Source organism: Lutra lutra, chromosome 5 (assembly GCF_902655055.1).
Source record: "Lutra lutra chromosome 5, mLutLut1.2, whole genome shotgun sequence".
Classification (NCBI taxonomy): domain Eukaryota; kingdom Metazoa; phylum Chordata; class Mammalia; order Carnivora; family Mustelidae; genus Lutra; species Lutra lutra.
In genome coordinates this window covers 66,154,288-66,181,697 of record NC_062282.1, presented here as the reverse complement: position 1 = coordinate 66,181,697, position 27,410 = coordinate 66,154,288, and the positions used below count along the sequence as shown (strand labels likewise).

The following is a 27,410-nucleotide window of genomic DNA, read 5'->3' as shown; positions in this document are numbered from 1 at the left end:
TGAGAAAAGTTAAGAAGCAATCTGATTTCCCCAATTGCTTTGCAAAGGGTATCCTAGAAGAAGTATGAAAGGTCAGATAGCAAGATTGACTCAGTCTGTTCAAGATGAAGTTAAGAGTATTTCCAGGTCCAAGATGAACAACTGGATAAACATTTCTAAATTATTTTCCCTCCTAATCTCCACTAAAGCTACAATAAAAAGATTTTCAAGTAATAAGCCCTTAATGACAGGGAGAACAAGAAAGGACAAGTGAGTATAAATTATATAGCTGTGCAGGTATGCACAGTTCTGCAAGCAGGGAAGCAAATGGATTAGTATAATGGTAACTATCTTAACAGATTTAAGAATGACAAATTTTAAGTCTTCAGTGAGTAAAAACAAGAACCACCTGTATCTAGACACCATCAAAAGGCCCATGAACTGGCAACACCTGGTACAACTCTGGAGTTTGAGAGGGTAAGACACAGAGAACTGGTTGAAAGGGGTTAAGCAGCCTCCTCCATTCCAAACCACATTGTCAATGGCTCTCCCCTTCTCCCAGTAAAAGACTAGAGCTTTTTCCACCTCTAGTTGGGAGTAAAATAGAAAGTCTCTAGACTAAGCAACACCAAGCATAGCCCAGGAGTACAGCAATACCAAAAAAAATGAGTGAATCAACTGAATGCTAAAACCACTTAATGGAGTTCCCCAACTGAATACCCGGGATATGAGAAGCCAGAGTCTTATTTTCTGGGTAGAAGACTAGACTCTTCTCTGAGGAATCTCACCAAGCCAAGAACGAAATGGAGAAGATACTACTGACAAGGGATTGGGAGGGGAAAGGGAATCATCCTACAAGAAAATTATAGGTTGACAAACTCCAACCATTCAGAAGTATCTACATGCTCTTTATTCTTTTTTCAAGGATTTTATTTATCTGACAGAGAGCACAAATAGGCAGAGTGGCAGAGAGAGAGAGAGAGAGAGAAGCAGGCTCCCCGTTGAGCAGGGAGCCCGATGCAGGACTCCATCCCAGGACCCTGGGATCATGACCTGAGCCGAAGGCAGACACTTAACTGACTGAGCCACCCAGGAGCCCCTCCATCTGCTCTCTGATCCAAAACAGAGATCTGAGGAAAACTTCAAACATAAAAAACAGAGAACAAAGAAAGGTACAAAGAGTAAAGAAAAAAAAAGAACTTGAAAACATACTATGTACAGAGAAGAAAATTTCACAGAAACTATCATTAACAGCTTCAGAAATGAAAAGAACTGCACCCAGGAAATAAGATGCAGGGAGCAAAAAGATAATCCTTAAATATTAAGAACATAAGAGCAGACATGTAAAACTCAAAAAAGGGTTTGAAGACAAAGCCGAAGAAACTTACTATATTAAGTAGAGCAAAACAAAACTGTACTCAAAAAAATGAAAAAATTAGGGCACCTGGGTGGCTCAGTGGGTTAAGCCTCTGCCTTCAGCTCAGGTCATGATCTCAGGGTCCTGGGATCGAGGCCCTCATGGGGCTCTCTGCTCAGCGGGGAGCCTGCTTTCTCCTCTCTCTCTCTCTATGCCTACCTCTCTGCATACTTGTGATCTCTCTCTGTTTCAAATAAATAAATAAAATCTTTAAAAAAATAATTTAAAAAAAAAATGAAAAAATTATTAAGTCCAATGCAGGAAAGTCAACATCTGAGTAAGAGTTACAGAAGAGGGAATAAACAAAGGGAAGAAAATAATGAAAGAAATAATTCAAGAAAATGCCCTTGAAAGAAAAACTAAATTTGGAGATCAAAAGGGTCCATCAAGTACCTACCACAATGGATGACTCATAGCAAGATATAGCCTTGTGAACTACCGGACCAAAGAGAAGAGTCTGCAAGCCATCAGAGATGGACAAAAACACAGTGAAAAATACCAGATTCAAAATAATTTGATTTAATAGCAACTCTGGACGTAGAAGATGGAGCAATGCCTTAAAAATTATGAGCAATAATGATTTCCAGGCTAGTGTTTTATACCAGCCAAACTATCAAACAAGTGTATGAAAAGAATAAAAACATATTCAGATAATGCAAGGTCTCAAAAAATTTGCCTCCATATACCCTTTCTCAGGAAACTACTGAAGGACTTGCTGTATACTCAAAATGAGTGAGTAAACCCAAATCAAGGAAGACGTGGAATTCAACAAGAGAAAGCTGAAGAGAATCCTCAAGATAACAGCAATTCACATAGAGAAAGTAACTAGTATAGATTGAAGGAATATACACTTGACCCTTGAATAATCCAGGAGCAGCAGGGGGCAGAGGGCTGGTTAGGGGTCCCAACTCTCTGTGCAGTTGAAACCTGCATATAACTTTTGAGTTCCCAAAAACTTAACTACTAACAGCTTATTGCTGACTAGAAGCCTTACTGATAACATAAACAGACAATGTTTTGTGTATTATATACTATATTTTTACAATAAAGTAAGGTAGAGAAAGAAAATGTTATTAAAACAATCATAAGGAAAACAGATTAATATTGTTATTAAGAAACCTGTAAGGAGAGACAATACATTTACAATACTGTAGCATATTTACTGAAAAAGAATCTGTGTATAGAAGATTATATATAAAGACTGAGGCACCAGAGTGGCTCAGTAGGTTAAAGCCTCTGCCTTTAGCTCAGGTCGTGATCCCAGGGTCCTGGGATCGAGCCCCACATCAGGCTCTCTACTCAGTGGGGAGCCTGCTTCCCCCTCTCTGTCTGTGCCTGCCTCTCTGCCTACTTGTGATCTCTGTCAAATAAATAAATAAATAAAATCTTAAAAAAAGAAAAAGATTATATAAAGACCTACACTGCACAATTCAAACCTGTGTTGTTCAAGGGGCAACAGCGTAAGTAAGGCTCTAGGTGAGATTTCCTCAAGATGATGAAAACGACAAATTACCTGGACACCTGATTGGCTCAGTCAGTTAAACATACCATTCTTGATGTCAGCTCAGGTCATGATCTCAGTGCTGTGAGATCTGAGCCCTGGGTCAGACTCCACACTGGGCCTGGAGCCTACTTAAGATTCTCTCTCTCCCTATGCCACTAAACCCACCCTCTCCCTGCCTTAAAAAACAAACAAACAAACAAATAAAAACCAGAAAATGACAAATTAACAATGCAACAGATCATGTGGAAAAAGTTAAAACCAGGAGAGTTTTACTATGAATTAATAACAAATATATACAATACTAAGAAACCTCTCCTTCACCAACACACCCGCACACAGAGACAACTGCAGAAAAATCAAAAGGTTCGAAGGAGGGACGCCTGGGTGGCTCAGTTGGTTGGGCGGCTGCCTTCGGCTCAGGTCATGATCCCAGCGTCCTGGGATCGAGTCCCACATCGGGCTCCTTGCTCAGCGGGGAGCCTGCTTCTCCCTCTGCCTCTGCCTGCCACTCTGTCTGCCTGTGCTCATGCTCGCTCCCTCTCTCTCTCTAACAAATAAATAAATAAAATCTTAAAAAAAAAAAAAAAAGGTTCGAAGGACACAGAAAATACTGGACATCACATGGCTAAGCTGTGTACATTGTTAACATGATAACATTACACACTGAATTCCTAAGCAAAATTATAATAAAACAGGTAAGACAGCAGGATGTCGGAGGTAGGCATGAGGTAAGGCCCAACACAAGGACTAAAATGACTAATCCACAACTTCTACAGTGAGAAGTAAAAAGTACTTCAGAAGGATGGAATTTTAAGATACAGAGGTAGGGGCGCCTGGATGGCTCAGTAGGTTAAAGCCTCTGCCTTCAGCTTGGGTCATGTTCCCAGGGTCATGGGATTGAGCCCCATATCAGGCTCTCCGCTCAGCTGGGGGCCTGCTTTCCCCCCCTCTCTCTGCCTGCCTCTCTGCCTACTTGTGATCTCTGTCAAATAAATAAATAAAATCTTTAAAAAATAATAAGATACAGAGGTAAATATCGAAAGACCCAGCTGACAAGAGTTAAAGGTGGTTAGAAAGAGGGATATAGCCATAGAAGATCATTTTCCAAGCAAAGCCTATCGAACTAACCACTTGCCTTTTTAAATTATATGCACCTTGTATAATAAAAGTAAATAATGACTTAAAAAGTGATTTTATAAAGACCTGGATTTTCTAACACCATTTGAAATATTAGGCTTTGCTAAGAAAACAAACATGGATGATCACAATAATATGAACACTGCAGTATAATTTTTAATTTTTCACTGATATCATCTAATAAATAGTACAAACTAGTAATTGTTGAGCCTATGTAAAATATATATGGGTGTTCATTGTGCTACACTTCAATCTGTCTATAGGTTTGAAATTTTCAAAATGAAAAGTTGGAGGAGAAAATTATAAATGCCCCAGAAAAGAGTCAAACATTAATACTGGTCATAGTTCTAATGTAGTGGAGAGCAGGATTACTTTAACAGCAGTCTATCCAAAATTTCTACTACTGGAAAGTGTCAATGGCAAGACCAGTAATTCCACCAGGTTATGTGCTATGAAGGAGATGAGAAAAAGGAGCACATTCGAAGAAAAATGGAGAATTAACTACTAAGAGGTATTAATTAGGCTTTCCAGAACTTGGCTGACCATACCTTGCCATAAGCTATGGGGAAATGAAAACAAAAGTGAAAAATGGTGAAAGAAAATGGAAAAAGTATTATGAAATAACTAGCTGTAAGGCTAAATAGATCCATTTTACCACGTTTTGTCATTTCTTTAATAGGAAGCTACATAAATTGACCCTTTCTGGGAAGCTCACTTGAATTTAGAAGTCTTAACCTTTTTATAGCCTGAAAACAAAACATGGTATTTTCCAGTCAGTAACAGCACTTGCTCTTTGGTGTGATCACATTCCCAGCTCATGAGAAACAGGCCAGACAGGAATCCTCAGGTATACTACACCAAATCTGCAGTCACTGCACCCTTACCCACCCCTAATGTTAAGGGTGTGCTGCCCCTCCTCCCATCAAGGCCAATTTCACACTGTGATACCAATCCCATCTAACATCTTCTTTTCCCAGAAATCTATATCCCTTACTACTCCTGTCTTAGCCCTCTATTTCCAGAACTTTTCTCAACAGCATTACTAACATGATTATCCCCACTTTCAGAAATCCTTCTAGACCCCATATATCTCTCTACCTATAGCATCCCCACTTCTCTGCTTTGTCTCTATTTCCAGTCTAATTCAACTTCATATACAATCATACCACCAAAAATACCACTGATCTCTACCTCCTTACACCAAATGGACATTTTATTTGACCACCAGACAAAGTTCAACCAAATCATCATATCTCCCTTCTCGAAACATGCCAGTCACCAATACCACATGCCAAATAATCCTGGTTTTCTTCTTCCATCTCTGATTTTTTCCCAACTCTTTTCCAAACTCAGTATCCTCAACAGACCTCAAATGCTTGCTTCCTCAAAACCACCCTTTTTCTCACTGCATATTTCATCACAAGCCATCTCATCCATGCCTTGCCCATGGCTCAGTTAATTTCAACAAGCAAAGGTCACCTTGCAGTTACTCATGTTCTAGTGCTCTCACTTAAATGGCAACATTATTTATGTATTGGTGAAGTTAAAAACTTGGGAGGCATCCTGACATAGAAACCTCAGGACTTCATTCTCCCTCATTCCTCATTCCCCATCCACTACCAAATTATACAGATTTTATCTTCTAAGTTGTTCTTTAGTCTCTATCCACCATACTCACCTCACCATAATCATTGCAATGACCCTTTTAACAATTTCCTCTTACTTAATCATGGCCCCTTCCAATCCATTTTCAATACCACAGTCAGAGAAAACTTTACACAGATCAAATCACATCATCCTCTACTTTAAGGGAATCACACTGTTCTAAGAATAAAATACAAAATTTTAAATGAAGTCTAAAAAAATGCTACACAACTGACTCCAATCTACTTCCCTAGCCTCTATTGTACCCTCTTCCGTCACTCTATGGGTAGGAGACCTCTCAGAGCCAGAGCATATACTACTTTCTGTGCCTGGAACATCTTCTCCTTCTTTCCGTAGTTAATTCCTACTCATCCTCTCAACTCTCAGACCAAAGATACTTTACTAACATATCTGCCCCTGAATACCTTGCACCAGAAGTCCAAATTACATACCCCTGCTATAACACTGATTAAACACCAATATTATCCTTGGACACACTTTTCAAAGAAGTAATTATCTTTCTGATTATTTGCTGGAATCTTGTCTCTGGACTAAATAAACCAGGGCAAGCAGAAGTGATGTTTTGCTCATTAGGGGATCCTACTACGTAGCATACTACCCATATCATATAGTGAGAAATTGCTGAATAAATGACATGGACCCAATTTGTGTGCATGAACAGTACATAAGTAAGAAACTTAATAGGAAGGGTAGAGGGGGACAACTAAAAGAATTTTCTACTAGTAGTACTTTAATGTCCCAACATGCCACAAAGATTAAGATATTATTTTTTTAAGTGAGCTATAAAGGTCTTTAGGTACCTCAATATTCAATATTTGAAATAAAAAATCAAATTTAGCAATCCCACCTTTGATACATGTATATGTGAAAGTTACTCTTTACACCACTGTTGTGTGCACAGAAACACTTTATCTTATGTACGTATGTACATAAATATGTATATAGTGACATCAAAACAACCTAAACACCCATCAACAGGAAAATGGTTATATAAAGTATAAAATAATCAAAAAGTGGAAAACTATTCAGCTGTAAAAAAAGAGAGAGAGAGAGAAACAAAAAGGAAGTCTTCAATGCACTACATGGAAAACCTGTAAGAACTGAAAAAAGCAAATGTAGAACATATGAAAAAATATGCTACTTCTGTGTTAAAATAGAGAGATGAGACTATATACTTGGATTTACATAAAAATACTCTAGAAACAAACTACAACTGGTTACTGTTTGAAAAGAAGGGTAAAGAATGGGACAGATCAGACAAAAAGAGGAAGTGAGCTGATTTTTTAAAATATTATGACTATATGACCTATTCAAAAACTAGAATATACATATTAAATCACAAAACATCTTAAGAGAAAAAAGGTAGCTCAAGATGAAGTTTTAGTCTCTAGCTTACAGCAGTTTAAGGATACCTGAGAGTCAAAGAGAACCAAGTAAGACACAAACTACAGTTATTAAAGGGAATGTTCTAAATCAAGATTTTACAATTCAAACTTCAAACGATTCTTTACAATTGTTTCAGCTTTAAAACTTAACAGCAATGATATAAACCTAAAGGCTGAGGTAGAAAAACCTAAATATACTGAAAAGGGATTGTAAACAATGTAAACTTTAATGTTAGTAACAATAACAATGTTAATAAACCTAACATTTCCTAGCATCTAAATAGAATGAGAATTTTTAAATCTTTTTTTTTTTAAGATTTTATTTATTTATTTGAGAGAGAGACAGTGAGAGAGAGCATGAGCGAGGAGAAGGTCAGAGGGAGAAGCAGACTCCCCATGGAGCCGGGAGCCCGATGTGGGACTCGATCCCGGGACCCCGGGATCATGACCTGAGCCGAAGGCAGTCGTCCAACCAACTGAGCCACCCAGGCGTCCCGAGAATGAGAATTTTTAAATCATAAAAATAAAACTTTAAAAAAAATTCAAAAAGATATATTAACAACAAAACAAAACAAAAAGATATATTAATAACAATTCATTCACCAAATGCTCAAAGGTAAAAATGCATTACTACTAAAGGCAACAAAAATTAGGTTATATTAAAGGCAACTACAAGTTTTTTACTTCATACTGTATTTTATCACGTATAATCAATACTAGTATTACCTTTCATTTTTGAATGTGTGTTAATCAACGGATCAGAACAAATCCTGCAGGGCCACCATGGACGTCTCTTGAATTTTGCCCAGATGAGATCTCCAACTTCATACTTCAGTGGCGTAGACTTTTTCTTGGGTTGACACTTTAGACAGACAAAATATAGGGCCATCAATAAGAATCAAAACCTTTTCCAACAGTGTACCATTTTCCTATTAGCCTTCTGGGAAAGCAGAATTCTATAAAAATCTAGATGAAACAGACTAACAATTACAAAGCAAGTACAATTAAATCATTTTGTCTTAACGTTCCTAACATAGCCCTATATAAAGTAGTAGCTCTCAATTTATATTTCTTTTATATAAGTAATCTACCTGCATTCATGGAGAAAATTAGTTATTTTCATTAATAAAAAAGCTAATAACTGAAAAAGGAAATAGAATCATCCCTAGGAAAACATACCTTTGCCGTAGTCCTTAGATTACAACACAACATGGTGCAGGGGGAAATTATAAAAAGAATTTATGAATTTATGAACAAAGTCAAAAGTCTATGTTCCCAATATAATCTGTTGATTGTATCTCAATAAAATTGGGTAGAGGGTGCAGGGAGACTGCGGTCCCTTCTGCAGCTGATATTCTACAGCGTTCTCAAATAAACATAGACTTTCCTATTAATTAATTAACAGTAATAGCTCTAATGAAATAATCCTGAAAGCCACAGGCTAGACCCTAGCAATGTCAATGCACATGACCTGGACTTCTTCCAGGACCTATAGAAGAGTGAGTATACTGGACAATTGCAAGGAACACCATTCATGCAGAGTAAGTTCAATATGAGTCAAGCTCCTTTGACTTCTGTAACACAGAGACTTTGGCTGCATCTTTTCTCCAGAACCAATAACCCTAACTGATCTGCAATCCAACATCCTCCATCTCCACTCTAAACCCATGGTCATGCCTTTAACACACCATAAGAACTGCTTATCTTTAAAAAAAATCTTGAAAAAGGAAAAAAGAAAAGACTACTTTTGCCTGTTACCAGTTTGTAAATCATCAAGAAACAAACAAGACTTCAAAGCTAGTTAGTTGGCTTTGAAACTTTAAAACCAAGATACAGAGGACCTGGGTGGCTGCGTCATTAGGCGTCTGCCCTCAGCTCAGGTCAGGATCAGCTAAGGTCATGATCCCAAAGTCCTGGGATCCAGGCCTGCATTGGGCTCTCTGCTCAGCGGGAAACCTGCTTCCTCCTCTCTCTCTCTCTCTGCCTGCCTCTCTGCCTACTTGTGATCTCTCTCTGTCAAATAAATAAATAAAATCTAAAATAATAATAATAGTAAAAAAACCAAGATACAAAGAATGGGAAAACAAATTTTTAAAAATTTTATTATTTGTCAGAGGGAGAGAGAGGACGAGCACGAGCTGCAGGCAGGGGGAGAACCAGACTCCCTGATGAGCAAGAAGACGGACTCAGGACTCGATCCCAGGACCCCGGGATCATGGCAGACACTTAACCAACTGGGCCAATCAAAGGCAGACACTTAACCAACTGGGCCACCCAGGCACCTAAAACAAATTTTTTATTTCCCTGTACTGAAAACTACAATTTGAGTAGGTTCCCATAAATTTCTGATACAATTTATAACCATTTAATTTATTTGGCAATCATTGGTATTGGCTTATTTATTCAAGTCTTAAATCACGTGAAACATATTAACAGTTACTTGATGTTTGCTATGTGCTAGACACTGTTCCGTTTTTAGTCCTATTAAGGTAGACACTATATTATTACTTATTTTACTGTATGTTTAAGATCATATAGTATTTAACAAGTTGGCAGAGCCAGGAGTCAAATCTGGACAAACTCTCACCACTGCCTAATCATCCAATAACAATAAAACCCCATGACTGTTACATGCTTTATGACAAATTAAGCCATAATCAATCTATGACATGATACTGGTTCAGTCTTTCCTCATATTACTCCAACAAAATGATTAAACTATATTATCAGAATGTATAGCCATAAAACACATGCTTCCAGTGTCAACTATATTTCAATTAAATTTTTTCAAAAAACATACTTTCAATAGATAGCAAGGAAGGAACATGAGTAGTCTAAAGAAAGTCAGAAGCTGAATCACTCAACTAGACAAAGCATCAATGAGTTCTGTCTTCTGACTCCATCACAAATTATGTCATCTTAAATAAGTCACTTAATGCAGCCTCAGTTTCCTAAGCCATTGAATCAGGAAAGAAACATTTGTTCTGGGGAGCCTGGGTGGTTCAGTGGGTTAAAGCCTCTGCCTTCGGCCCAGGTCATGGTCCCAGGGTCCTGGGATCGAGCCCCACATCGGGCTCTCCGCTTGGCAGGGAGCCTCCTTCCCTTCCCCTCTCTCTCTGCCTGCCTCTCTGCCTACTTGTGGTCTCTGTCTGTCAAATAAATAAATAAAATCTTTTAAAAAAAAATTTTTTTTAAAAAGAAACATTTGTTCTGCCATGAACCATCAAAATGAAAATAATTCTATTCCTAATATTGCAACCCAAAGAAAATAATCCAAATAAGTAGAATTACAGAAAAATATTTCAAGCAGTTATTTATGACAACAAAAACTTAACATCCAACAAGAGACCTGTTAAACGAATTATGCTGACAACTCAATGAAATATGCAAAGTGCAGATGAAATTATGGAATACTGAAAATGTAATATACACCCACACAGACAATATAACAACCATTTAGAAACTATGCTGAAACTGAAATTATTTAAAAAAACAGTCGGACACGCCTGGACGGCTCAGTCAGTTAAGCATGCCACTCTTGATTTTGGCTCAGATCATCACCTCAGGGCTATGGGATCAAGCCCCCAGTCGAGCCCCAATCCAGGCCCTGTGCTCCAAAAGAAGTCTGCTTGAGATTCTGTCCTTCTCCCCTGCCCCTCCCCTGTTCCCACGCTATCTCTCAAATAAAAAAATAAAAATCTTTAATATATACACATGTGTTTTTGTATGTGTGTGTGTATACACATATTTAGACACCCGGGTGGCTCAGTCGATTAAGCATCTGCCTTCAGCTCAGGTCATGATCCCAGGGTCCTGGGATCAAGTCCCACATCAGGCTCCCTGCTGAGTGAGTAGCCTGCTTCTCCTTCTGCCTGCCACTCCCCCTTGTGCCCTCGCATGCTCTCTCTCTGACAAATAAGTAAAATCTTTAAAAAAAAAAAAAGATATATATATGTATGTGTGAATATATATATATAATTTTGTTATAATACAGTTACTAGGAGATTAGACAGAATATAACATATGTTAATATATAATATACATATGTTATATAATATATGAGATAGATAAAACAAAGTCAATGAGAAACATGAGTAAAAAAGTTTCATTAGGGACGCCTGGGTGGCTCAGTTGGTTAAGCAACTGCCTTCGGCTCAGGTCATGATCCCAGCGTCCTGGGATCGAGTCCCACATCGGGCTCCTTGCTCAGTGGGGAGCCTGCTTCTCCCTCTGCCTCTGCCTACCACTCTGTCTGCCTGTGCTCATGCTCTCTCTCTCTCTCTAACAAATAAATAAAATCTTTAAAAAAAAAAAAGTTTCATTAAACTGATGGTATTGTGGATAAAGATTTTCACAAACTTGAAACATTTTATTATCTCCATCCCTTTTTTTTGGAAAGATTATATTTTTATATAATCTCTATACCTAACATGGGGCTCAAACTTACAACCCCAAGATCAAGTTCCATGCTCTAATGACTGAGCCAGGCAGGTACCCCTCTCCAGGCTGTTTTGACTGATTAACCATCATGACCAAATAATACAATATATGCAAACCCACTGGAAAATAATGTCTACACAAATACATATTGTTAGTACATTAATGGACAAAAACAAATTCAACTGACTTTAACACATAAAAAATTAGACACAGGCAGGAATTCCAGATCAAAGACAGGCCTCTAATTATGAAGTAGAGAAAATAAGGATAAGAAAAAATATTCTTTTTAAATATGACTCTTCTCTTCAGAAGAGCTTATATATTTCACCTTGGAATGAAAGATACCCAAATACATCAAACTGTTAAACCCATAATTCAAGTGCATACAAACTTACTAAACAACCACAACAGAACACTCAGTAAGAGACACAAAGATGAATTCCTGATCCCAAGATACTTGAAGAAAATCAGGAAAAACAAAAGTGAAGAAATGTCATCTAAGCTTAGACTGGAAGGATAGGCATAATTTCAGAATGATTTTTCCTAATATCTATGTATGTCCGTTGGAAGACATAATGGTGCTAAGCCTTTTTATATACACTATTGAGCTGAACCGTGCTCACCCAAAAGTATACTTCACAATACCTGTAAATGAGACCTCATTTGGAAATAGGGTCCTCATCAAAATGAGATCAATTAGGGTGGGTTCCTAATCCAAGAGAAATGTGTCCTTATAAAAAGGAAAAATTTGGAACCAGAGAGACAGACATACATAGAGGGAAAAGGATGAAGACACAAAGAAAACACCTTCTACCAACCATGGAACTCCTGAGGCAACTAGACATTAGGAGAGGTATGGAACATATTCTCACAAGCCCGAAGAAAAAAACACCTTGACATTGCATTTCTAGTCTCCAAAACTGTAATACTATTAAATTTCTTTTGTTTAAGCCACCCATTTTGTGGCACTTTATTATAGCACCCCAGAAAACCTAAATACATAATCTTGCTTAATCCTCACATTATGACATGGTATTATCTCCATTTTGCAGATGGATAAACTGAGGATCAAAAAGGTTAAATCACAGTAAGAAAGGCTAAGACTTAAACCTGATTAATTCTAAAGACCATGTTTTAATATAACATCTTCCCTTCAATTTTAACTGAATAAATATAGCCAGATTTTGTTTTCAAAGTGTTTAAAAGCAAATCTAAGAACTAACTAAGCTCAAAATCTCCACTGCCATCCTTTCTTTGACATTAACATGTCATTTTAACAATAAATTTTCCTATTAGCTTGTCCCTACTATTTTTAAGGGACTGATACATCTCCTTCAATCACAATCAAGAAGTGGCTCTTGAGCCAAAAGCTATGGTTAACAGACATTTTAGATCTCCAAGCACTTCCACTAATGAAACTTCCATCAAAGGTACAAACCAGACTATATTGCATTTCTAAGATAAAGTAAGCTCAGTGATCCAGGTATGTTCCTGGGATGTACGGGATAAAACTTAAATTGTGTTCTATTTTAACGTTAATTGAACTGATAATCCTTGGACACCAATAACCTTCACATACATATCCAAAATTTAAGAGTTGAGTCAAAATCAGCTAACTCATAGAATAACAGTAACTTTTTTTTAAATTATATTCTAGTAAGGATATATAACAGATCTATCTTCTTAACAAATTTTATGTGTACAATACATGGATGTCTACAGATTTAACAGACAATATCTTCTAAAACAACTTCTTAAAGAATGTATAGTGATACAGAATTGGAGGTAAAGACCTAGGGATGTCATCACAGAACTTAGACTTTAAGATTTAGTTCTCGTTTTCAGGTTTTTTTTCCTGGGGGGGGGGGGGCGGCAGAGCACACAATGCATGCAAGATGGGGGTAAGGAGTGGGTAGGAGATGGGAGAGATGGGAGGGGGAGAGAGGGAATCCAGGCTTCATGCCTAACACTTAGCCCAGTAAAATGGCAGAGTATGTGCTCAATAATTTCTGTCTGATTCCACAAACTGACTAAAATGCTATACTGTATTACTAAAAAAACACTTAAGCATGTATTTCAAGTTAATTACAAGGGAGTCCTTGCAAATATTCCCTATAAGAAATAATATCAAGTTCTTCACCTTTAGCTAAAGGACAATGGACATAGCTCAAATCTACACAAATAAAGAACATGGTAAAGGTAACAAAAGAGGTAAATACAAAAGGGAGTAAAATGTATTTTTGTTTACAAAACTTTTCTCACATCTGACTTAAAAGACAACTGTGTAAAACAAGAATTATAAGTCTATGTAGATGGGCATGCATTATATATAAAAATGTATTTGTATCACAATAAAATGACAATGGAGAGGAGGACAAATCAATTAAGGAGCAAAGTTTTACTACTACTATTAAAATTAACTTGAGGGGCACCTGGGTGGCTCAGTGGGTTAAGCCTCTGCCTTCTGCTCAGGTCATGATCTCAAGGTCCTAGGATCAAGCTCCACATCAGGCTCTCTGCTCAGCAGGGAGCCTGCTTCCTCCTCTCTCTTTGCCTGTCCGTCTGCCTACTTGTGATCTCTGTCTGTCAAATAAATAAATAAAATCTTAAAAAAAAAATAGTATAAAAAAAAAACACTACAGGGGCGCCTGGGTGGCTCAGTGGGTTAAGCCTCTGCCTTCGGCTTGGGTCATGGTCTCAGGGTCCTGGGATCGAGCCCCGCATCGGGCTCTCTGCTCAGCGGTGAGCCTGCTTCCCCCTCTCTCTGCCTGCCTCTCTGCCTACTTGTGATTTCTCTCTCTCTCTCTCTGTCAAATAAATAAATAAAATCTTTTAAAAAAAACAAAAACTACAATTTAAAGACATAAATTGGCAAAATGATTCAACTATATGATGTCTACAAGACGACACTTTGTACCAAATTCAAGAAAGGAGCGGAAAGAGGAGTTGGGTGGTGCCTGGGTGGCTCAGTCAGCTGAGCATCTAACTCCTGATTTCAACTCCAGTCACAATCTTAGGGTCCTGAGATCAAGCCCGGAGTCAGGCAGGCTCCCTGCCCAGTGGGGAGTTTGTTTGAGATTCTCTCTTCCTCTCCCTCTACCTCTCCCCCTGCCTCTCCCTCCACCTCTCCCCCTGCTAATGTATGTGCTAGCACTCTCCCTCTGCCTCTCTCTCAAATACATAAATAATAAATAAATCTTTTTTTAAAAAGGAGTTGAAAGCAAAAGGTTAGAAAAGAAATAACATGCCAACAGTAACAGTGGGGTGGCTTCTTCTCTACATTAACAACACACAAAATATACTTAAAGGAAAAATGGTTACTAGAGACAAAAGACTGTAATTTCATAATGATAAAAACGTCAATCTTAGGGGAAGATGTAACACTCAGAAACACCATGCATCAAACCAGACTCTCAAATTCATGAAGCAATAACTACAGAAATAAAGGTAAGAAAGAGAAACAGTAACAGAAGAGTTCAAACCCACTTGCAGCAATGGAGAGAACTAGACAATCCATAAAGACACAAAAGCCTTGAATGACACTGTAAACCAACTAGACCTAACAGGCATCTGAAAAACACTCAAACAACCACAAAATACACAGTCTTTCTAAGTGCACATGAACATTCTCAAGGACAGACCATGTGTTAGGCCACAAAAATAAAATTAGAAGAACTGATACAGAATATATTTTCTAACCACAATGGGATGAAATTTAAAAAGTCAAAAAGTCAAGGAAAACTGAAAAATTAAACAACACACTACTAAATAACCAGTAAGTCAAAGAACATACATGGTTAAGTCAAAAAATACTTTGAATGAAAATGAACACAAGGGGCGCCTGGGTGGCTCAGTGGGTTAAAGCCTCTGCCTTCAGCTCAGGTCATGATCTCAGAGTCCTGGGATCTAGCCCACATTGGGCTCTCCGGTCAGCAGGGAGCCTGCTTCCTCCTCTCTCTCTGCCTGCCTCTCTGCCTACTTGTGGTCTCTGTCTGTCAAATAAATAAATAAATAAAAATCTTTAATTAAAAAAAAAAAAGAAAATGAACACAAAATATACCACAACTTAAAAGATGCAGCAAAAGCAATTCTTAGAGAGATACTTACAGCTGTGAACATGTAGATTTCTTAAAAATCTTTCATGTACCCTAAACCTTCACCTTAATAAGCTAGAAAAGGAACAGAAGACTACATCTAAAGCAAGCAGAAAGAATAATAAAGATTTAAAGGGAAAAATCATAAACCTTTTTTTAAAAGATTTATTTATTTATTTTAGAGACAACAAGAGAGAGCACAGGAGCAGGGACAGAGGGAGAAGCAGACCCCTTTGCCAAGGAGGGAGCCCAATGCAGGGCTCGATCCCAGCACCCTGGGATCAGGACCTGAGCCAAATGCAGATGCCCAACTGACTGAGCCCCCAGGCATCCCTAGAGGGAAAATTAATACAGAATCAATAGTTTAAAAAAAAAAAAAAGTGGGGGGGGACAAAACCGAAAGTTGGTTCTTCAAAAAGATCAACACAACTGATAAACCTTGAGCTACATGTACTAAAGAAGACTCAGGGTGCCTGGGTGGCTCAGCTGATTAAGCAACTGCCTTCGACTCAGGTCATGATCCTCGAGTTCTGGGATCGAGTCCTAAATCGGACTCCCTGCTCTGCACGGCTTCTCCTGCTGACCTCTCTCTCCTCTCAGGCTCTCTCTCATTCTCTCTAATAAATAAATAAATAAAATCTTTAAAAAAAAAAAAAAAAAAGGACTCAAATTACTAAAATCAGAAATAAAAGTGTAGACATCACTACCGATTCTACAGAACAAAAAGGATTATAAGAGCAGTATGAACAACTGTACACCTACAAACTGGATAACCTAGATGAAACAGACCAAAGCCTAGAAACACAAAACTACCAAAACCAAATGACACAGAAACAGAATATCTGAATAAACCTGTAAGAGTGAAGAGACTGACTGAGTAATGAATAACCAAAATGTCCCAACAAAGAAAAGGGCCTGGACCTAACAGCTTCACTGGGAAGTTGTACCAAACATTTAAATAAGAACAAACATCCACCCTCAAACTTTTCCAAAAAACTAAATAGTGAGGAACACTCCCTAATTCACTGAGGCCAGCATTACTCTGATACCAAAGCCAGATGAAGATATCACAAGAAAAAGAACAGACCAATAACCTTTACATATACTGATGGGAAAATCTTCAACAAAATATTAGCAAAACAACTAAACAGTAAAAAAACATAATACAGGGGCGCCTGGGTGGCTCGGTGGGTTGAGGCCTCTGCCTTCGGCTCCGGTCATGATCTCGGGGTCCTGGGATCAAGCCCCACATCGGGCTCCCTGCTTGGCGGGAAGTCTGCTTCCCTCTCTCTCTCTGCCTGCCTCTCTGCCTACTTGTGATCTCTCTCTCTGTCAAATAAATAAATAAAATCTTTAAAAAAAAAAAAAACCATAATACAAAATCAAGTAATTGTTTTTTTAAAGATTATTTATTTTGAGAGATAGAGAGAAAGCATGAGAGAGGTAGGAGGAGAGGGAGAGAGAATCCCAAGCAGACTCTGCGGGGGCTTAACCAACTGTACCACCCAGGCTCCCCTCAAATCATTATTTTGTATACCTAAATCTAACATAATCTTACATGTCAATTATATGCCATTTAAAAAACAAATGGTTAACTATAATGGAATCAAATTAATGAAAACAACAAAAACCATACACCATGGCCAAGTGCAATTTATTCCTAGAAGACAAAGATTGTTCAACATATGAAATCAATAAATTTAATATACCACATTAACAGAATGGATAAAAATCATATGATCATCACCACTGATGCAGAAAAAGTATTAACAAAATTCAATAGTCATTTGTGGGGAAAAAAAAAACGCAACACTCAAAAACAAAATAGGAATAGGAAACTCTCTCCACATAACAAAAGCCATTTATGAAAAACCCACAGAGAACATCATGATTAAAAGTCTAAGACTGAAAGCTTTCCCTCTTAGATAAAGAACTAAGAAAGGGTGCCTGCTTTCTCTACTTCTATTCAACAAAGTACTGGAAGCTCTAGTCAGAGCAATTAGGTGAGAAAAATAAATAAGATACAACCATAGGAGAAATGAATAGGTAAAATTATCTCTTCGTAGATCTTACATGTAGAAACCATAAAGATCCCGGGGCGCCTGGGTGGCTCAGTCACTAAGCATCTGCCTTTGGCTTAGGTCATGATCCCAGAGCCCCGAATCGGGCTTACTGCTCAGCAGGAAGCCTTCTTCTCCCTCTCCCACTCCCCCGGCTTGTGTTCCCTCTCTCATTGTGTCTCTCTGTCAAACATGTAAATAAAATCTCTAAAAAAAAAAGAAAAAAATCCCACAAAAAATTTTTGAACTAATAAGTGAATTCAGCAAAGTAGGAAGATACAAAGTCAACATACAAAAATCAGTTGAAGTTCTGCACATTAATTATGAACAATCCAGGGTGCCTGGGTGGCTCAGTCAGCTAAGCATCTGCCCTCAGCTCAGGTCATGATCCCAGCCAGGGTCCTGGGATCGAGGGTCAGCCTCCCTATGCTCCTCCTGCTCAGGCTCTCTTTTTCTCAAATCAATCAATCAATCTTTTTAAAAAATGAACAATCCAAAAAGGAAATGAAATATTCTATTTACAACAGCATCAAAAAGAATAAAATAGGGACGCCTGGGTGGCTCAGTTGGTTGGACGACTGCCTTCGGCTCAGGTCGTGATCCCGGGATCCCGGGATCGAGTCCCACATCGGGCTCCCAGCTCCATGGGGAGTCTGCTTCTCCCTCTGACCTTCTCCTCGCTCATGCTCTCTTTCACTGTCTCTCTCTCAAATAAATAAAATCTTAAAAAAAAAAAAAAGAATAAAATACTTAATAATTGACCAAGGAAGTAAAAGACTTGTACAATAAAAACTACAAAATGTTGCTGAAAGATATTAAAGAAAACAAATACATGGAAATACTTTCCTTGTTTATGGGTTGGAAGACTTGATATTATTAAAATGTTATTGCTACTCAAAGCAATCTACAGATTCAGTGCAATCCCTGTAATAAACAGAATGACATTTTTTGCAGAAATGGAAAGCCTCCTAAAATTTGTATGAAATCCAAGGGACCCGGAATAGCCAAAGCAATACCAAAAAGAAGAAAAGAGCTAGATACTTCCTGATTTCAAAACTCACAACATGGGGCGCCTGGGTGGCTCAATGTTTGGTTAAAGCCTTTTCCTTTGGCTCCGGTCAGGATCCCAGGGTCCTGGGATTGAGCCCCACATCCGGCTCTCTGCTCGGCAGGGAGCCTGCTTCCTCCTCTCTCTCTCTCTGCCTGCCTCTCTGCCTACTTGTGATCTCTGTCTGTCAAATAAATAAATAAAATCTTTAAAAAAAAAAAGAAAGAAAGAAAGAAAGAAAACACTCCTTTAAAAAAAAAAAAAAAAAAAAACTTGGGGTGCCTGGGTGACTCAGTGGGTTAAAGCCTCTGCCTTCGGCTCAGGTCATGATCCCAGTGTCCTGGGATCGAGCCCCGCATCGGGCTCTCTGCTCAGCGGGGAGCCTGCTTCCTCCTCTCTCTCTGCCTGCCTCTCTGCCTACTTGTGATCTGTCTGTCAAATAAATAAATAAAATCTTTAAAAAATAATAATAATAAAATTAAATTAAATTAAATTTTAAAAACTCACAACAAAGCAACATTAATCAAAACACCCAGGGTTGGAACTAGAGGGTATCATGCTTAGCGAAATAAGTCAATCGGAGAAAGACAACTATCATATGATCTCCCTGATATGAGGGAGAGGAGATGCAACATGGGGGGTTAAGGGGGTAGGAGAAGAATAAATGTAACAAGATGGGATTGGGAGGGAGACAAACCATAAGTGACTCTTAATCTCACAAAACAAACTGAGGGTTGATGGGGGGAGGGGGGTTGGGAGAGGGGGGGATGGGGTTATGGATACTGGGGAGGGTATGTGCTATGGTGAGTGCTGTGAAGTGTGTAAACCTGGCGATTCACAGACCTGTACCCCTGGGGATAAAAATATATGTTTATAAAAAATAAAATTTAAAAAAAAAAAAAAAAAAAAAAAGAATGGATATAAAGAGGAAAAAAAAAAAAAAAACCGCCCAGGGTGCCTGGCTGGCTAAGCTAGTACAGCTTATGACTCTTGATCTTAGGATCCTGAGTTCAAGCCCAACATTTGGCATGGAGCCTATTTAAAAAACAACAAAACATCGTGTTATTACTATAGCAAAGATATACTGACCAACAGAACAGAACAGAGAGCCAGAAATAAACCCTTATATATATGATCAAATGATTTTGACAAGGGTACTAAGACCATTCGATAGAGAAAAGACAATCTTTTTAACAAACGGTAGTATTATATGTAATATAATATAATAAACTATACCCTTACCTAACACCATATACAAAAATTAACTCAAAAGAGACCAAAGAGGGGCACCTGGGTGATTCAGTCAGTTAAGCATCTGCTTTCAGCTCAGGTCATGATTCCAGCCCCACACTGGGCTTCCTGCTCAAGGTGAGGGGAGTCTGCTTCTCCCTCTCCCTCCACCCCCTGCTCATGCTCTCTAAAAATGAACAAAATCTTTAAAAAAAAGACCTATTAGCTAATCTAATCTAGAATTCTGTATTCAACAAAATTAACTTTCAAGTAAGAAAATTTTAGTTAGATTCCAATGAAATCTGCTGATGGACTGGACATGGATGTTACAGAAAGAGAGAATTCAAGGATCACTCTAAGTGTGTCAGTCTTAAATATAGATAGGAAAGATGGAGGTGCCATTTATTAAAACTGAGAAAACTAGAGGAGAATCAAGTTTGGGGAAAAAACAGCTAAAATTTGGTTTTGAACAAAACTCCATTTCACAACCCAGTGAAAAATGCCCAAAAAAGTCACCATTGGGGCACCTGGGTGGCTCAGTCAGTTAAGCATTTGACTCTTGGTTTGGGCTCAGGTCATGATCTCATGGGTCCTGAAACTGAGCCCTGAATCAAGCTCCTTGCTCAGCAGGGAGTCTGCTTGAAGATTCTCTCCCTCTGCTCCTCTCCACACTCATAAACTCTCTGTCTAAAAAAATAAATAAATCTTGGGGGGGGGGGGGGGAAGCCACTGTATATATGATTCAGGAATCCCAAGAAAAGATCCAAGCTAGGGATATAAACTTGGGTCAAGATAAAAGATTATCAACAAAGTGAGCACACACAGAAAAAGGTATCTGAGACTATGGTCTGAATCACATAAATAAGTAAGGATTCTTTTTAACCTCTAATGGAATTGCTTGACCAACAGAATATTCATATTCTCTCTCCAGGGGAAGGGGGAAAAAAAAAAAGAAACAGCCAAGTCTTAGAAATAACTTATCACTATTACTTTTTTTTTTTTTTAAGATTTTATTTATTGGGGCAGCTGGGTGGCTCAGTTGTTAAGCATCTGCCTTCGGCTCAGGTCATGATCCCAGGGTCCTGGGATCCAGACCTGCATCGGGCTCCCTGCTCAGTGGGGAGCCTGCTTCTCCCTCTCCTACTCCCCCTGCTTGTGTTCCCTTTCTCACTATGTCTCTATCAAATAAATAAATAAAATATTTTCTTAGCGGCGCCTGGGTGGCTCAGCGGTTAAGCCTCTGCCTTCGGCTCAGGTCATGATCCCAGGGTCCTGGGATCGAGCCCCACGTCGGGCTCTCTGCTCAGCAGGGAGCCTGCTTCCCCCCCCACCCTTCTCTCTCTACCTGCCTCTCTGCCTACTTGTGATCTCTCTCTGTCAAATAAATAAATAAAATCTAAAAATATATTTTTTTTTCTTAAAAAAAACTCTGAAAAAATTTTTAAATGATTTTATTTATTTATTTGAGAGAGGGAGAGAAAGAGTACAAGGACGTGGGCACAAAAAGGGGGGAAGGGGGAGGGAAAGAATCTCAAGCACCCTTGGCACCAAACAGTCTGATGTGGGGCTTGATATCAAGGCCTGAGCTAAAACCAAGAATCAGATGCTTAACTGACTGAGCCACCTAGGCACCCCACTTACCACTATTAATCAGTTTTAGTATGCTGTCTTGGAAAGCAATATCATAATACCCCTTGAGGTAATACTTACATTCCTGGGACTGTATGCTAAGAAATAATCCAAAAAGAAGGTAAAAGACTAAGGGCTATAAACACATTTTCAATTCATCATTAACTATAATATAATAACTAAAATGAAGAGAACTATAAAAAGATGGCTAAGCAAATATAGAACAATTTGCTGGTCTATTGAATAGTCATTAAAAATTACCATGGGGGGGCACCTGGGTGGCTCAGTGGGTTAAGCCTCTGCCTTCAGCTCAGATCATGATCTCAGGGTCCTTGGATCAAGCCCCGCATCTGGCTCTCTGCTCAGTGGGGAGCTTGCTTCCTCCTCTCCTCTGCCTGCCTCTCTGCCTACTTGTCTCTATCAAATAAATAAAATCTTTAAAAAAAAAATTACCATGGGAAGACAGGAGACACAAACTAACAAACTGCCGGTTAGAAGGCAGGTGGGTGGAGGGATGTTTTCAATAGGTGATGGAGAGGGCGCCTGCATGCTCAGATCATGATCCCGGAGCCCAAGGATCAAGTCCCGCATCGGATTCCCAGCTCTGCAGGGGGAGTCAGCAGCTCCCTCTAACCTTCTCCCCCTCATGCTTGCTCTCTCACACTCTCTCTCTCAAATAAATATGCAAAATCTTTTAAAAAAAGAAAAAGTAGGTGATGGGGATTAAGGAGTGCACTTGTTTTGATGAGCACCAGATAATGTATGCAAGCATTCAATCGCTATACTGTATATCTGAAAATAGTATTACACTGTATGTTAAATAACTGGAAGTTAAACTTTTAAAAATTTACTACAGAAAGCCAGGGAAGTATGCTATAAAGAAGAAAAAATACAAAAAGATACTATTTAAAGATGTTACAACCAAGTGGGTGCCTGAATGGCTCAGCAGGTTAAGCAACCAACTCTTGGTTTCAGCTCAGGCCTTGATCTCAGGGTAGAAGGGATCAAGCCCTGTCAAGCTCCATGCTGGTCATGGAGTCTGCTTGGGATTCTCTCCCTCCCTCTCCCTCTGTTCCTTCCCCCTGCAAGCACTCTGGCTCGCCTGCCCTCTCAAATAAATAAAATCCTAAAAAATAATAATAATAAATAGGGGCACCTGGGTGGCTCAGTTTGTTGAGCATATGCCTTCAGCTCAGGTCACAATCCTGGGGTCCTGGGATCGGGCCCTTCGTCAGGCTCCCTCCCCCTTCCCCTGCTTGTGCTCTTTCTCAAATAAATAAATAAAATCTTAGAAAACAATAAAGATACTATTACCACCGTGGAAATAAAATCTGTGTAATAAATATACAAATTTTCATTGTTAGATACAGAACTCTGGGGGGGGGGGGTTTCCTCTTAAACTTTCTTTAATCATATAATTTTATTTTACCTAGTTCAGTTAAGAAGATACAACATGTAAAACTGGCCAAACAGGTCATTTAATTTCTCCCATTACTCCTCAGTCATTTTAGGATACATTGTTTAATAATACTAAAAAACCTTAGGTTACTTAATAGTAGAGATTATGGTCTATGTCCCTAGCATGTTACATAACAGATGCCCAGATAATGTTTGCGGAGTTGATTAAGTAATTAAGTAATTCTTCTAGGATCACTTAATCATTCAAATATTTACCAAGTTTGGAAAGTGGTAAAACAGTGATTATTTCCAGAGGGTGAAAATTATGGAAGACTCATTTACTATATATTATTTATTATATATTATATATTTATTATATATTATTTTTCTACAGTAAATACTCTCAAGAAAACTATATTTAAGCATTTTATAAATATTCTGAGTGCAAGACTGTACTTTCAGGGATTTTTTAAAAATATTTTATTTATTTGTCAGAGAGAGAGAGAGCACATGTGCACAAGCAGAGGGAGCAGCAGGCAGAGGAGAAGCAGGCTCCCCTCTGAGCAAGGAACCCGATGAGGGATTCCATCCTAGGACCCCAGGACCATGATCAGAACTGAAAGCAGACGCCTGACTGACTGAGCCACCCAGGCTCTCAGAGATTATTTCTATAGGCCGTTAAAGAGAAAATATATATATATTCTGAGCGGCATATAACTGAATGTAGAGATGGAACAAACAAGGCCTCTGGGAGCTGTCTCTCTGGAAGAGACAAAGTAAAATACTACAACTACTTAAGTGAGATTGGGGTGGGAAGTGGAGGGATCTTCGGGAAAGATTACTAGTAACAAATTTACTTATTATTTGTAACATTATTTTTATTTATTGTTTTATTTATAAATAAATTTGTTTATCATTAGTAACAAATTTCACAAAACAAACTCCAAGAGATAATGGCAGTCAAGGTAAAAATAGTTGACTACTTCCTGTAAAATAGGGCTAGAATCTAGATAATGTTTGTTTTCTTTTTCTTTTTTTTTTAATATTTCTGTTTTCAATCTCCTATTTCACCTTTCCCTACCTCAAAAGCTTACACTAAGCTGTCATGCTCTTTATCCTTCCATCTCTTTTCTGCCTGGAATTCCTTTCTCCTAGGTCTCCTCAGGACCCCTTACTTTCATCATTCTATGTTTCTCTTTCATTCTCTTAGCTTACCATTATATTCAGTTTATAATTTATCTATTCCACCAATCTCTAAACTTCAGGAAGACAAGGTGTCATCCACTCATGTATCTCCATTATCTGGGACAGAATACATTTTCAATAAAAACATTTTAAAAGGCTACAATGGGCCATTTCCTAAGCAGCAAAATTAGATGCCTTATTTTGCCACTCAGGCACCTGTCAAAACTTATGGGTCCTTAATCCACACAACCCTCATTTGTCCTAAAAATATAAATGATACCCAAAAAAAAAAGATAAATGATATATTTATACATATCTGTATTACAGGTCTTTACTTCGAAGATGACCAGCAATTAGTCTCTACCCCAGAACTCCCTGGTTTGGAAATGAGTAATACCAGTAAATTTGAGACAGCTGTAGCACATTAGAATTTAGCCACAGACTATTAAATTTTGAAACTATAGTTCTCTAGCCAGCCTTCAGATTACCAATTAGTCTCCCCAAATATCCAGATTTTGGAAAGAGGGCAGGTATTCTGGCTATTCAAAACAAATATTCCAGTACAATGGAATTATCACTTTTCCCAACATTTATTCATCATGGGGGTATCAAGGGCATTAAGTCCATTTAGACACCGGATACATTAACAAATTTGGTTTTCTGTAAAGCTTTTGAGTAATCCTAGAGACTGTGGGAAGGGTCACAGATAAACCTCTAAAGCTTCTCAGCTCCAACATCAACCTTTCTAAGCACAAGTGAAAATGGAAAACCACTTCTAATATTTTATTACTTTGTTAGAAACATCCCCAGATATTTCCAATCTAAACATTCATAATATTGTCTAAGTACTCAAAATCATTCTAAGTTCCCCAGGCCTCTTCAAGACAGACCAAAAAAGAAAACAAAACAAAAAAACCCTTCAGCCCAGTCTCACAATAATATTCCCCTCAACTCAGAACTGAAAAGTAAAAGTGCATTTCAACCACATCACACAGAGGAACTGCTAAATAACTATACTAAGTATAGTGATTTAGCTACCTACATTGTGCATAATAAAAATAAAACACTGTGCTAAACACTTAATAATCTCATAACCTCACAGCAGCTTCTAAGAATAAGGTTAGAAGAGTATTTTCTCCATAGTATGGATGAAAAAACTGAGATAGAAATTAAGTCATTTGTTTCGGTTCACAAAACTAGTACCAAAAATAGCAAGACATAGCAAGCAATGTCTTCCTTACATTGCACCGGCCTAGTAATTCCCAGAAGATAAACCAGAATTCTCTCAGAAAGGATTCTATATAATTGAGTTTTCTTTTTTAAAGATTTTATTTATTTATTTAACAGAGAGAGAAAGATCACAAGTAGGTAGAGAGTCAGGCAGAGAGAGAGGGAGGTAGGATCCCCACTGAGCAGAGAACCTGATGTGGCGCTCGATCCCAGGACCCTGAGATCATGACCTGAGCCAAAGACAGAGGCTTTAACCCACTGAGCCACCCAGGCGCCCCTATAATTGAGTTTTCTACAATATTTAAATATAACTCCTATTCTTCCAACATCTGGAAGTCCAAATATTCTTCAATCAAGAAAAACTTCAAAGTTTGGGTTGCCTGGGTGGTTGAGTCAGTTAAGTGTCTGCCTTCAGCTCAGGTCATGATCCCAGAGTCCTGGGATGGAGCTAAGCATCCAGCTTTCTACTCAGTGGAGTCTGCTCCTCCCTTTGCCCCACACCCCTGCTCATGTTTGCTCTCATGCATGCTCTCGCTTGCAAAAATAAATAAATTTTTTAAAAAAAAGGAAAAACTTAAAGTCTATCACACAAGCAAAGCCACTGAAGCTGTTCTTCTGCAGCTCTCAAAATATTTTCTTCAGCCAAGGGAACTGACTAAAATCTCAGAAATGATGAGAGAACATGGCATAGTTTAGAAAAGTAATACCTTATTTTTTTATTTTTTATTTTTTTTTTTAAAGATTTTATTTATTTATCTGACAGAGAGAGATCACAAGTAGGCAGAGAGGAAGGCAGAGAGAGAGGAGGAAGCAGGCTCCCTGCCGAGCAGAGAGCCCGATGCGGGGCTCGATCCCAGGACCCCGAGATCATGACCTGAGCCGAAGGCAGCGGCTTAACCCACTGAGCCACCCAGGCGCCCCTTATTTTTTTATTTTTAAAGTAGGCTCAGCATGAACTTGCTTCACCACACGGCTTCAACTTAGAACCCTGAGATTGAGACCTGAGGTGAGATCAAAAGTCAAATACTTAACCAACTGAGCTACTAAGGCATTCCTGCAAAAATAATACTTTAAATGTACCTTAGTTTCATTACTTTTTAAACAGCATATGCTCTCTGGAGTCTTACTTCCTAAAGTTGTTGTAAAGAGCCTGGCTCATAGTAACAATTCAAAAAGCAGTTGCTATCATATTATTCACTGTACTTCTTTGAAAGGTTACATTATTTCAATTACTTTTCCTCAATTACATAATTAATGACAGTAGAGGTACTCAACTTCCATTTAGTACTGTTTATGAGAAAATATTTCAAATGCCAAATAAATGACCTAAAAATAATGTTTAACTAGAAACATAATTTAGGGGCACCTGGGTGGCTCAGTCAGTTAAGCATCTAACTCTTGATTTCAACTCAGGTCATGATCTCAAGAGTCATGGGAGTCTGCTTGAGAGTCCTTCCCTTTGCCCCCCTACCCTCTCAAATGCACACTCCTCTCTAAAATAAGTAAATCTCAAAAAAACAAAACAAAACAAAAAACAAACTCACACAATTCAGCACAATGCCAATGCTGTTACTATCTTTCTAAAAAACCGCTGATGCTTATTCCTCTAATGTACATATCACAAAATACCCAAATAAAATTCAAGACCCACCATCAACTACACCAATCTGTTCACTTTACTTCCTACATAATCTTTTTGCTACCCCTTAAAATCTAACCAGAGTTTAATTTGTACTACATATTTCCCCATATAGCATTCTTTCTGCCTCAGGGTGCTCTACACCTTCTTTGTGCCTTGTTTAAATATGTCCCATGCTTCCTTCAAGACCCAAGTTGAACAAACCATTCCCTCCTCAAATAACCTAATCCCATAGAATCTTGCCCTTTTGGCAGTGCTGATTTGCCATCTTGCAAGTTAATCACCTTAGAAATGCAGCTATTACCCCTGCTATTAAGGACTTGTCTTGGATCGTTTCTATTAAGGAAACTGTTACAACACATGATAGGAA

The 27,410-nt window shown here is 38.4% G+C and overlaps 1 protein-coding gene across 9 annotated transcripts in view; it reads right to left on the bottom strand.

Annotated features, from left to right (window-relative positions):
• Positions 1–27,410, bottom strand: part of NSD1 (nuclear receptor binding SET domain protein 1) — a 154,843-nt gene that overhangs the window by 77,525 nt on the left and 49,908 nt on the right. For all 9 annotated transcript variants that reach the window (XM_047731419.1, XM_047731423.1, XM_047731425.1 and 6 more), the window contains one exon: positions 7,814–7,949. In XM_047731419.1, coding sequence (XP_047587375.1) covers positions 7,814–7,949 — 136 coding nt within the window. The remainder of the gene's footprint in view (positions 1–7,813; positions 7,950–27,410) is intronic.